This window comes from Balaenoptera acutorostrata, chromosome 1 (assembly GCF_949987535.1).
Source record: "Balaenoptera acutorostrata chromosome 1, mBalAcu1.1, whole genome shotgun sequence".
NCBI lineage: Eukaryota > Metazoa > Chordata > Mammalia > Artiodactyla > Balaenopteridae > Balaenoptera > Balaenoptera acutorostrata.
In genome coordinates, this window is record NC_080064.1 from 75163998 (window position 1) to 75177951 (window position 13954).

The 13954-nt window shown below is 44.5% G+C and overlaps 1 protein-coding gene across 6 annotated transcripts in view; it reads right to left on the minus strand.

Annotated features, from left to right (window-relative positions):
• The window catches only part of MCOLN2 (mucolipin TRP cation channel 2), a 61986-nt gene that overhangs the window by 20781 nt on the left and 27251 nt on the right, over positions 1-13954 (minus strand). For all 6 annotated transcript variants that reach the window (XM_007173029.2, XM_028164209.2, XM_007173025.2 and 3 more), the window contains exons 5-8: positions 7767-7851; positions 7566-7662; positions 5670-5769; positions 707-819 (exon numbers count right to left, since the gene is read on the minus strand). In XM_007173029.2, coding sequence (XP_007173091.2) covers positions 707-819; positions 5670-5769; positions 7566-7662; positions 7767-7851 — 395 coding nt within the window. The remainder of the gene's footprint in view (positions 1-706; positions 820-5669; positions 5770-7565; positions 7663-7766; positions 7852-13954) is intronic.

Sequence of the window (13954 nt, forward strand, 5' to 3'; positions counted from 1 at the left end):
TTGTGGGGTGGGGGAGGGGGGCTAAGAGAAGTGGATATTTACAAAACAAATCGACACAGGTCAAGCCCTGGAAAAATAGAATGTAGACTGCTTTCTTCCTCTGCATATGGTATTCTGATGACTTCCTATGTCCACTGATCCCAGTCTGTATTTACATACATGCCACACACCAGAATAAGATTTGTGGTGAGCTAGAGTATATATTCACAAGAGCCCTAAGGGTAAAAAGGTAAAATGAAACACAGGGAAGAATTTTTAAACTAGTTTAAATAATAGAATAAAGTCTTTTATGCTTCATTATAACCCATTTACCATGCCTCCCTGTCAGAATGAACTCTGATTTGAAGACAAAAGATGAAACCCACACATGTTATTACTCTGTTCTTAAGATCACTCTTGAATTTAAAAGGGTCTCATTTATTCTAGAAGCATTCAAATGCTTGATCATTCACCACTGTGTATCTGTGCTTATTAGCTCAGGTTTAAGCAGGATAATTGTCTGATTCCCCCTGACATGCCGGGAGCTTTGACTCACTTTCTACACCCCAGGTTGATAATGCCTCGTAGGGGGACAGTCATTCAAAGGAATACAATTCAGTCAAGGGTCCCAGAAAGGGCAGGATGACCCAATGTCAAGGCCCCACTGTTTGGACAAACTGCAGGCGGAGGTCAGGAAGGGAGGGAGGAAATTCCAACACACACTTACCTTTCGTAACCTTAGACCAAGAACAATGGATCTTGTGCACAGAATAAGAGATGCCAAGCAAATCACAATGACAAATGCATCAAACACCAGGACATACTGAGTATTTTTCTGAACTGAGAAACGAAAACAGAATTCAAATGTCAAACACACCTTACTTGGGAATAATTTCCAAACAAGATGGCAGCTGGAAAATAAGATCAAATGATAAACGCTTCAACATCAGAAACAAATCACACTGCACTCATTCAGAGGTTCACAAACAATGTAATCATTCCCTGAGGTCGAGTTATACATTTAAAAACATATAAATTCTTAACAGATGTACTAAAGTGTATTCATAAATATTTACTATAGAGTGGAATTCAGTAGAAGGTGGTCCATTTGGGCTCCATTCAAAAGAGGCAAAACTACTGACATACTCTGAGTTCTTCCACATAAAAACAAACATCAAGCTCTCCATTAATGGGGGAACACACGTTTTAAAGTCCCACCACTCAGAATCTCCATTTCTGCTTCTCAACCTTACTCTGTACTTTCCCAGCAAAGAGTGACAGTTCAATACACTTTTTCTGCATGTGGGAAAAATCACTCCTTAGAATGAAAGTAAGGAGAGTAGTAATCAGATTTTTGCCTTGGAACACAGTAACACAGGGAAGGTACTGGAGGAAGATGAAACTGTAACCTTCGCTTCTCTCAGACTTCATGGTATTGTCCCAAATCCCAACCACGGCTCTCCCCTGCCCGGCCCCTGCTCAACCCCTGTGGTCTCATCACCTGCCGCCTGCTGCTTTCTCCCGGCCCCCACCTTCCCCACCCTGAGGCCACTCTCTTCCTCCTTCCCTGCTCCTACCAAGTGCTGGAGCTCTCTCCCTCCCTCTCTCCTCTCTCTCTTTCTTGCCTCAGGGACTTTGCACATGCTGATCCCTCTGACTGGAACAGCACCCCCTCCCCATCACACATGGGGCTTATTCAGCCTTGGGTTTCAGACTGAGTATCTTCCTCCCCAGAAAAGAACAGGACAATTCCCTAAATTCCCATCCCCATCAGCCCTCCCCCCAATACCCTATCGTAGCCCTGTCCATAAGTATACACACCTATATCTCCATTTACTCCCCTCTGCTTGATGGTCACTGAACTTATAGTTGTGTCTTCAAAGACAGCACAGCAAGGAGCACAGAGACAGTGTGAAATGAAAAAGGACACGGTCTCCGGAGCCTGAGACCTGGGTCTGAATCTCCGCCCTGCACTCAGAAGCGGTGGAGCCTTGGGGAAGTTGCCTCAGTTTCCTCATCCAAAAAATGGGTAGAATGAAAAAATACCTATATTATAGGGCTGTTGTGAGGGTTAAATAAGTTCACACATGAAAGCACTTGGAGCAGCCCCATGCACACAAGAACAGCAAAATCAGTGGTTATTATATCATTCAATGTCCATCTCCGCCACCCCCCCCAACATGATTGGCTCTGGGAGGCAGGGACCGGGTGTGTTTTATTCAGCATGACAGTGCCTGTGCTTATGTGTGTCCCCATAATGCTTCAGTACGCTTACAGATAAGTGCAGAGACCCCAGCAGAGCAAAGGAAAACCACTGAATAATCTAAGTCAGAACTCGTGAAGGTCTGAGCGAACTTAGAGGCAGAGAAGGCACACAAAGATAAGGCACAAAGTGGCAAAAGATGAAGAAGAGAGACTCGACCTGGTCTTTAATGGGACTTAGGGAGTAAGGAAGGACTGACCGAGAATGACTCCTTTTCTGTCTTGGGTCAACTGAGCTCAGTCTGGACATTCATGACAAGAGCGGACAACTCGGTGGCAGCTGAAACCATGGGTGTGGACACAGCCACTCAGAGAGACGACAGAGCGGAATGCAGACTAGGAAGGATGGGAAGGCGGGGGTGGCAATGTTTGGGAATTAGGAGAGGAGATGCACTCAGGAACCAGACGGAGGAAGGCCAGGGGAGAAGGAAGCAGCGCTGGGGACAGGCAACCTTCAGGAGAGTCTAAAGTCAGGGTGTTCCACAGCAACATCTCCGCAGAGAAGGCATTTAAGAGAAAGATGGGAGTGTGTCCACGGATTTAGAAATAACAGCGGCGTGAGTGACCATGGCACGGGGTCTGAGGGCAGCTCGTCCTAACCCAAAGTGGGTTAGGAGCATGGCCAGCGAGTAAATGTAATTCACTGAGCGAGTTATTTAGCCTTGCTAAGCTTCAGATGCCTCGGGTACCAAATGGGAGCACAGCTGTACCAGCTTCACGCGCTGTCAGGAAATCAGGTCAAACAATCCCTGTCGAGTGCTTGTCAGTGTCTCGTACGGAGCACTTACATCCACCTTTGGCCATTTCATCCTTCACAAGTTTAAGTTATCTAGAGATACCATCTAATGGGTACGTAAGAAAACAACCTGACCAAAACCCAAGACCATTTTTGGGGGGAGGAGCCATGGAATGAGGCAGAGGGAAGAGGGGCAGTTCTTGGGAAGATGGGACCGAAATCTTAAAAAATGCAAGAACAGCCTCGAGTACCTTCCTTTCTGATCTATAACTAGAACGATATTCTAAGATTACTTGAATTGGGCCTTATTTACAGATGAGAAAACTGAGGCCCAGAACTAGGAAGATAAACCGTCCCTCCTAACAGAGAAATCAGTATTGTATTGTTTCAGTTTGATTTATTGAGAAGACTAGGGTGATGCGGCGACAAAAAGTATCTTATAAACATCATAACTGCTTTCTTCTTCTACTGAAATTACGTTATTCTCACAGGAACAGTTCCTAAACCTGGGTTTGTATAACACTAGTCCAGAGAGATGCCTCTGGAAATGTGGTTAAGAAAATCCTACCCCATTCAGTCCTTCCAGGGGCCTGAGAAGTCCCACACACAGCACCACTGCCGCCTGTGTGACCCTAACCAGGGCTTCCCGCACTTACTAAACCCCGTTTCCCTGGGACATACGTTTACATCACCCATCAGTGGGGAGTCCTGTCCATCAGTACCTACCTCCTTCAGCTCCCATGCCCAAATGGCTCCATTTATAAAATCAAGTTAATGTGAAGATTAGTGGCACACTGGGCATGGGTATTAGAAGTCAGAAAAGGCAACTTCAAGTTTGTATGTAAAAATGCGCATTCCCTTATGTTTCACCTTGAGATAACATAGGTAATGACAAGAAGGAGAGAGAAGCTTCAAGGTAAGCACATGGATGTGAATGAACCTCAGAATGTTTTGCAAATTGCACAAGGATCCCACCAGATGTCACCCTTGCCTTTGTTCTACTCCCCCAGAGCCAGGGCAATCAATCCACCAGACAGCTTCCTATCCAAGAAAAAAAAAAAAAAATCCATTTCCTAAGCTGGTTTCCAAACTTCAGCTTTGTAAGACTCGTCACATCATCTTAAATTTGTGCTCTACTAGTGATGGCGCAGCCCTGGGAGAAGCATATATAAATGTCAGTGCTTCTAGCTGTGAGATTGTATTTCTCCTCACTGGCCACAGGAGGGAGCCAGAGCGCCCCTCTTCTGAGCAAAGGCGAGGACAGCTCCCCAATATTATAAGGACGCCCGTGGAGAGGAAGGAAACCTTGTCCTGGCAAACGTGTTTGACTGACTAACTTATTTGGTCAAATGACTATACCAAACCACATTTCCTATATGACAAGGGTTAGGTTTTATCACATAAAATGGCTGCAGCCTACACTCAGACTTGGAAGACACGTGTCTGACCTGCGCGTTTCTGCTGGGGAGATTGTGTCTGCTGAGGAAGAGTACCCACTTTTTTAACAGAAACTAAAACTGTGTACTCTGATGAGAGGCTGGAGTCAGCTAATGGGACTAAAAAGCCAAAACTTCCAAATCATCAGGACATATTATGCAACCGAAAAGCAACAGGCCACAAACTGAGTCTAATTTAAAACTAATATAAAATAGTTAGGAACCACAGGTATTTTACATTTTATTTTGTTCTGATAATCTGGTCAAAGGCAGGTTCAGTTAAACAAAACTTGTAAATGAAAAAATACTGATCACCCATCATTAACATCATCCCAACCCCCACTCACCCCCCTCCCCCAGTGAGAATGGGGTCTGAGTAGCCCACTTTAGTCTGTGGATCAGGAGGTATTTCCTGAGTAATGACTGAGTAAATGACTCAGGTTTGTCCAGGCTGCTCTCTAGGCTCTGAAGGCCTTGATCCCACTCCACTGTCACAGGCTCAGATCAAATCATACCTTCTCCAAGAAGCATTGCTGGACTCTATGTCTCACTCTGTCCCCATCAAAAGGAACCTTTGCTTTCTTGATCCTCATATCATCCACTGTCACAGGCTCAGATCAAATCATACCTTCTCCAAGAAGCATTGCTGGACTCTATGTCTCACTCTGTCCCCAACAAAATGAACCTTTGCTTTCTTGATCCTCATATCTTCTGTGCCTCCACCACTTACTCCTAGTCAGGACACGCTAGAGATTTTATAAGCATGCCAGTGCCCCTCACGAAGGCGTTTTCTTTCTTTTCCAGAGCGCCTACAATTACTGTGTGTCAACTGTTGTTCTCAGTGCTCTGCTTTACATATTCATTTAATACTCAACATCCCGGAAGGTAAGTACTATTATTACCTCCATTTTGTGGAGAAGGACCCTGAGACAAAGAGAGGTTAAGCAATGTGTCCAAGATCACAGGCACAGGAAACAGAACCAAAACTCGAACCCAGCTAGTCTGGCTCCAGAAACTGTTCTTAACCGCTGGGCCACATGACCTCTCCTACAAGGTCTGTAATCAACATTTGCTGAATTGAACAAAAATGCAAAGCTTCGGGGTATGCTTAACAGAAGCAAATGCTCAAAATGTGGTTTTCTGGAGCCCTTTATTCTTATCATCATCCAAACAAACCATTTATATACCCCAAATCCCAAAATGAAGTGATAAAAATCTTCCATAATCCACAATGGGCAAGCATATAACATACTTACTAGATCCGGAGATGTTCAAGTCCTTACATTCCTCGATGTTAGCGTCACTGTCAAAGTAGATTTTGATTTTGCCACTGTGAGCTTTATTGTCAAAGATAATCTGGAGACACAAATTGATGAAGAGGTTATGGCCCAGCAGAAAGTATGACTGGTTAGATCAATTCTGCTTAAAATATCAATGGCATCCAGATAGCGTGCTGATCCAAAGAGAGTTAGACTGATGAAAATGTCCTCATCACATGATTCCTTCACAACTTCCTATTATTAATGAAAAAATGTGGTCCAAAGGGGGAATACATGAAATTCTACTAAAAGCACATTCGGATTCAGAGAAATTCTAAAGCAAAACAGCCAACCAGTCCAAAGAACAAAAATGAGAATTCACCACCAATTTTTGACAAGAGAACACAAAGACCTCATTTATTACACTGAATGGAATTTACAAGCATTCGCCTTAATTTTTAGTCCTTTGGGTATGAAACTCTAGATTTTTACTAGGCTAGAAATTATTTTTCTATTTCCTTCAAATGCTATATATATGTTCTCAGAAGTGCTACATGTGCTTTCAGAAGTGCTACATGTGCTTTCAGAAGTGGCAAAGATTGCTCCAGGGTTATGGGTTGAATTTAAGATTTCCAAATGCCCTCAATCTTCCACATTATGCTTCAAGCATTTAAAGTTTATAAGTGAAATATGCAGAGTATTTTAGGGGCTTTCCTGGGGGAAAATGAGGCCTTGAATGCCAGGGCTAGTGGAAGTTTGGTCCTAGCTCATAGGTATAGAAATGAGGTCTGTATAACTTAATTCTCGAATCTCTGGTTTGGTCATAACGATATTCTTAGATTACACTGAGAATGCGTAATGTGCACGTGGCTTGTGCTCAAAGATGTTCAGGCACCTGTGGGTTTAATCATAGATCACATATACGTTCAGCTCTCCAAGCTCTTTGCCTTGCCTTGGATTTCATAATGCGTTTTGTAATGTGTGCGTCACCCCAGGGAGATTAATCATGCTACTCTCTGGGGGAGACATTCTTCCTTACTACATGTCACAATTTATAATTAATTTTTTTGTTGACTTGTTTTTCTATCTCTTCCACTAGGCTGTAAGCTTCCTGAGGGCCATGATACCTCTAGAGCATGGCAACTTGCCTGCTGCCTCGTAGGGACTCATTGAGCATTTAGCGATCGTTGTTGAATGAAGCATGCTTCTGAATTGCTAAAACAGCAGCTACATATAACGTCCAACTGAGCATTCAGTTCTGCCCATCAAGAAACATGAAAGAAGGAAGGGAGGGAGAGAAGAAGGGAGGGAGGGAGGGAGGGAGGGAGGGAGGGAGGAAGGGAGGAAGGAAGGAAGGAAGGAAGGAAGGAAGGAAGGAAAGAAGGAAGGAAGGAAGGGAGGAAGGAAGGAAAGAAGGAAGGAAGGAAGGGAGGAAGGAAGTCCATGGCACATGCCTGCCCCTCCCAAAATAAAAGCTGCAGCAATTGATCCTTTGCAGATTGGCCTTCAGACCAAGGGGGCACTTTCTGCCTTGAGGTTTGAAAACATTTGCTACAACATTTGCAAATACCTTCCTTCGAAGGTGGGAAAAACATTATAGGCACTTAAAACACAGGTCATAAGCTATTTTTAAAAATGTATTCGGAGAGTAGGAAGTCAAAGTCCACTTTGAAAACTCTTTTCAACCCAAAAACCTAGTTTTAAAAAGTTGGAATGGGCTTGTATCATTTTTAGAAGTCACGGCCTCTGGACCAATGATGCTATAAAGTGGCATTAAAACTGTTTTAAGCACAATTGCATCAAACACATCTATAGGCGGATGTGCTTTGCACTCTGCACCTACAAAAGGAGTAGAGAAAAATGATTAAATGGCTTAGTAAAATAGACACTTGCCGTATTCTGAAAGATGTAACAGTCTGGTAGCTCTCGGGAATGAATCGTCTGCAGGTCAATGCCTTTGAGATGAAAGGAGATTTCAACTTGCAAGAGGCTGAATAAAAAACATTACAAGGTATAAATTGCCACAGTCTTCCTACCCTACTCTCCTTTCCCCACCTACGTCTCCTGGGCAATGAGACTTTAAAGCATATTTACCGATAAAATTCCAGTCTGAAGAATGATGAGTTCTTCCAGTCCTGAGGGTTCTTGGAGAGGGTCTGGAGGTCTAGGTGAATGCAGTCTAGGGCCATGAAAAAACCACAGTGACTGTCAGGCAAGAATCAGATGCTGAAACCAGTGGGCCGAAGTGTGATGAGAGCAGAAGACTCAACAAGTTCCAAAGCATCTCTCCACAGAATACTTATGAATCACAACAGGGAGACCAGTAACTTTACAGTGGGGAACCTGGCAGATCCCACCTTAGCCACGTGAGCAAAGTTAACATCACCAGGACTGAGATAAAGAGACATCGTTTGCCTCCTGAAATAACGTACCATTTGTGTGGTATTTCTGCCCCAAATGCATAACCTCAATCTAGGCACAAAGAAACAGGAAAACTAGGGGCTTCCCTGGTGGCGCAGTGGTTAAGAATCCGTCTGCCAACGTAGGCGACACGGGTTCGACCCCTGGTCTGGGAAGATCCCACATGCCATGGAGCAACTAATCCCGTGCGCCACAACTACTGAAGTCCGCGTGCCTAGAGCCCGTGCTCCGCAACAAGAGAAGCCACCACAATGAGAAGCCCGCGCACCGCAACGAAGAGTAGACCCTACTCGCGGCAACTAGAGAAAGCCTGTGCGCAGCGACGAAGACCCAATGCAGCCAAAAATAAAAATAAATAAATAAATGTATTTTTAAAAAAACCACAAAAACCAGGGGGGACTTCCCTGGTGGCACAGTGGTTAAGAATCCATCTGCCAATGCAGGGGACACGGGTTCAAGCCCTCGCCCAGGAAGATCCCACATGCCGTGGAGCAACTAAGCCCATGCACCACAACTACTGAGCCTGCACTCTAGAGCCTGCGAGCCACAACTACTGAGCCCGCGTGCCACAACTACTGAAGCCTGTGCGCCTAGAGCCCGTGAGCCACAACTACTGAAGCCTGCGCGCCTAGAGCCTGTGCTCCGCAACAAGAGAAGCCACCGCAATGAGAAGCCCACGCACCGCAACGAAGAGTAACCCCCGCTCGCCGCAACTAGAGAAAGCCCACGTGCAGCAACGAAGACCCAGCACAGCCAAAAATAAATTAATTAATTAAAAAAAAAAAAAGAAAAACAGGAAAACTCAAGGGAGGGACATTCTACTCTAAAAATGTCAAGATCATTAAAAAAAAAAAAAAAAAAAGCCAAGAACATAGGAGACTAAAGATACATGACAACTAAATGCAATATGTGATCTTGGACCAGGGAGGTTAGGCATGGCTTTTGCTATAGATAATGTTAGGGCAATTGATGAAATATGAATAGGGTTTGTAGATTACAGTATCACGTCCATGTTAACTCATGCTTTTGAGCACTGTTCGGTGGTTATAAGGAGCATGATCTTGTTTGGGGAGATGCACACAAGTATTTAGACGTAGGGGCATTGTGTCTGCACCTTAGTCTCCTATATTTCAGGAGAAATTTTTTTATGTAGGAAGAATGCTAAAGCAAATGTGGTAAAATGTTAGCATTTGGGAAAGTTAGATGAAAGGTAGACAAGGACATCTTTGTGCTATTTGGCAACTTTTCTGTTTAGTCCAATACTTTTCCAAAAAAAAAAAAATTAAGAGAAAGAAAGGAACTTAGATTGTATTCAAATAAAAATAAATTATGAGCTGTAAACTGTAAAAGAATGATTCCAAGAGCCGCACATAAAAATTAGTCTCATTATTGTGTAGCCTAACACCTTGGCAGGAAACCGAGGAGGTCTGGAGACAATGAACACCTTTCATGGTCAACGCCCTTCAAGGTCACTCAGCCCTGATGCCAGAACTGGTGTGAACCAGTCTGGCTGACTCTCACCTGGGCTGCTGCTGCCCGCTTTGTGCTGCCTCAAAAATGGAAAAGTCAGGGCCTCCTGCAGTGCCCGACACTCAGCAGGTGCTTGAGAACCCGGGTAGGCCCTATGGCTTGTTCTCTGAGAATCTTCTCTCACAGTTTGACTCTTTATTTGCTTATCTATCTCCTCAACTAGAAGATAAGGTCCTTGAGAGCAAGGGCACAACTGCTGTGGCTGTTGAACACCCATTGCCTAGTATATAGGACACTCAAAATATGGAGGACACACTTACACTTTATGACAATCAGGCATCCTGGGCCAAAAACAAGGACACGGAGCTGAATGGACAGCTCAACAGCCACAATATTTAAGAAAGGCAGGTGTCAGAGGGGGTGCCTCCCTGTGTTTGGCAAATGGACCATTAGTATCAAGAAACAATTCAATGTTGGTTTTCCTGACTGGGCCTTGATTGATACAGTGAGGGCAGTTGATCAAAAGAAACTTTTTTTATAGGAAACTAAAGACAGGATGATAAAGATAGCAAAAACATACAGGGACTTACTCTCTACCAGGCACTGTGCTCAGGGCTTTATAGGTTCTCTCATTTAATGCATCATCCTGTTTAACCCCCGAAGCAACCTTGTGAGAGATACACTATTGTTGCCATTTTACAGATGGACAAACCAAGGCACAGAGAGGCCAAGAAACTTCCTCAAGGTCACACAGCTAGCTGGTGGCCAACCAGAATTTAAATCCACATGTGCTCAGTTCCAGAGCCTGAGCTCTTCACCAGAACACTGATGAGGCTGACCCCTGAGCACCTATTTCGGAAACTCAAAAGGCCCAGGCTCCCTACCTGACTCATTCACTTATTCAGTAAATATTTACTGAAAGCTTTCAGGGGCCAGGCATTGTGCCAGGCACTGAAGGTAGAGCAATGAACGAGACAGACGAGGTCTGTATGGAGCTCACACTGCAGTGGGGGAGATAAACCAAGAGTGAAAAAATATACACAAGACAATTTCACGGTGTGCACAGTACTGCCAAGACACAGTGAAGTGATGGAGGTTAAGTGGGTGGGGAGGCCCTACCTGAGGAGAACTGTTGGGAAGGGCTCTGAGGCGCTGGGGCTGTTTAAACCGACACCTGAGGGAGGAAAGAGACCCAGCTGAGCACAGATCCAGGGGGAGCTCTCCGGGCAGGACATAAGTGAGCACTAAGTCCCAGGCAAAAAAGAGCCTGACTTGTTCAACAAACAGCAAGGAGGCAGGACCAGGGAAGCGGGGGCTTGGAGAGGCAGGCGGGTGGCCCTTCCTACAGGGACTTGCGGGTTTTATTCTAAAAAGATGGGAAGCCACTCGTGGTTTTTAGGCCAGGGAATGAGATGTCCCAACTTAGCCAGTTTTTTAAAAAATATCATTCTGGTTGCTGAGGGGCAGGGCAGGGGGTGGAGACCAGTCCAAGCAAGAGTGGCAGCGGCTTGGACTACAGAGGTGGCAATGGAAATGGAGAAACCAACACATTTGAGTTTGGGGCTTGAGCAACTGGGAATATGATGGCATGATGTGAAAATGTTGGTTTCGTTTTCTGAGATGGGCAAGAGTAGAAAGAAACAGGTTGAGCCAGGGGTGGGGGTAGGGGAGGCTTGAAATGTTCTGTTTTGGGCACAGCAGGTTTGAAATCCCTATTAGAGTCACAGCGGGGGTTGTCACGTGGCCTGTCAAGCAGCCGGCTGAATGGAGGAGGAGCCTGGAACTCAGGGAGGAACTGAGCTCAGAGAGGCGAATTTGGGTGCAGAGGGAGGCGACTTCGCAGAGCTGAAAGGGGTGGGCCCTGGTGCTGCGGGAGGCCTTTGGCCGTGGCCTCGCCTCTGCAGCCCCGGGCTGACGGGAAGCCTGCTGGAGGTGCTGTGTGCGGAGGCTTGCAGATGTGTGGCTGTGTGAGCGTGTGTTCTGCCCTGGCCCGTTTCTCCAGGAGGTATCAGCAGCTGGGGCACCGGGGCTCGGCCACGGAGGGCCCTGGTGACGGCCGGCAGGATCCAGGTGAGAAAGAAGGGAGAGGCAAGCACCCGAACCGCTTTTGTAAGGGAGTGATACTGATGGACAGGGGTGTCCAAGCTGGTACAGGGGGCACTGAAGGCCGATGGTGATGGACAGTATAAAATGTGTGAAGCTGGTAAAAGAGAGGTCTGTGCAAAGTCAAAGACCTTCAGCTGCGGAGTACTGAGCCGGCGCTTCCCAAGCTTAATGTGCATGTATGTCATTCAAGGATCTCGTTAAGATGCAGATATGGATCCTGCAGGTCTAGGGGGGCCTGGAGATTCTGCATGTCTCACAAGCTCCTTGGTGATGCCCATGGTACCGGGTTTAGAGTAGCAAAGACCCACGGTCACTAAATCACTGCATGACCTTGGCCTAGTCACCAAGTCTGACTGAACATCAGTTTCCTCAACTGTAAAGTGAAGGCCAAACTGAGGCTATTTAAGGCCCTTCTACCTTTAACATTCTTATTCTAAAGTAAAGGAAAAGGAAAAAATAATAAGTTAAATTAAACTTATCTGGGTAAATGACTGAAAGAAGGAGGAATATGTTAAAAATCTGTGTGCCAGATACTGTCCGAGGTCTTTTTCTCCTGTATTTCATCCATTCTAAGACATTAATTCACTTCGCTGTACAGTATACACTAACACAATCTGGTAAAGCAACTATACGCCAATAACACTTTTTTTTTAAATGAAGAAGGACATTAATTTTTTTCACCTTCAAATGTTTATGAAACAGATGAGTTTTTTAAAAAATTGATGACGGATTCAGAGAAATATGACAGCACATGTTAGTTAATGTTACACTATCTGTAAAATTTGCCTTATAAAAGTCTATTTGATTATTCAGATGCTGTAATTGTAATAAGAGAACAACGCTTTAGCTGCATACACATTCAGAGCTCTGGAGTCTGCCACACCTCATGCTACAGTCACTGCTAACGAGGCCACCAAGCACCTGGTGGCAGCAAAACCTAAGAACTGAGATTTTTTTTTTTAAAGAATGGCAAAGGCCCTGAGTGAAACATCAAACCTCAAACAGAACAAACTGATATTGGAGTAGCAGCCTCAACACTCAAATGAATCTCATTTACAAGGCAGCACACTCCAGCAAACAAAATAACAACCCTCTCAGAGACAAAGGGAGGGTGGATTCAACATGTTCTTAAAATGACAGGTAAAATGATGAAATGGTCATAATGCTTCATGCTAAGAATATGTGGAAAGGAGAAGATAAGAAATTCAAAATCTGAATTATAGAAAGTGAAACACTGTATTAGAATGATACCCATCTAAATGTTGTAAAAAAAAATTTTTTTTTTAACAGGATTCGTTACAGTACCCCCAGTGAAGCTGAACTGTAAAGCTATAGGTCTAGAGGCAGGGACAGAGGGATATGCCCTCAGCGTGAATTAGGGGAAACCCTTAGCTTGAACTGTACAATCAGTCATGCAGCTAAACATAAACCCACCAGGAAAGCAGCACACAGGCAGATCTCTGCACTGAGCACACTGAAGGATGCTTCTCTTAATCATAAAGATACTGCAAAATTCATAAATAGGTAAACTAGAACAGCTTCTGCTAATTCACCTATTTAAACTATAATGCCACACCAATGAAGTCAAACTCAATCCCTATTTATACCGTCTGCAGGCTTCCTCTAATGTGTCCAAGACAAGAAAGTCTAAAATCCAGTATCAAGCATTTTTAAGATTATTTTTTACACCTTTTGAATACATACATCAAAAAGTTCTCTCTGATAAGTTATATTTAATTTAATAAGTCAAAAAATATAATTAGCTTGCTTCAACAGTCTCTCTTAAAATAAAGTCAAATTAATAGTCAACTTCTCTCCATTTGGTTAAAAATATTCCATATGATGGACAGGAAATGACCAAGGACACCACTGTCCAATGGTCAGGGAATAAATCCTGCTTTCTGCTCTGTCTCGCCTAGCCACTGATACTCACTTTGGCCACATTTCTTTCATCAATTTTCCAAGAAAAATCAGTTGAGGGAAACAACAAATGAATCACTGGAAAATAGTCATATGATTCATCCAATTAAGGCTCACATTTGTAAGAGGACAAGTGGCCATGGCTTATTTGGAGCAGAGGGTCACTGCACAAGCTTTCAGCTCCACCTCTCAGGACTCCCAGTTACAGGAACTGCCCACGGCGGGGAGCACGGCTGACAGCTCAGGAGAAAGATGCAGGGTGAAACTGGATCAGCCCCTGCAAACTGACTACCACACACATCTCAGGATAGCAGAGCCTGCAGGGCAATAAGATAAGGGACATTTCAAGGCTGCTGGCCACAGAA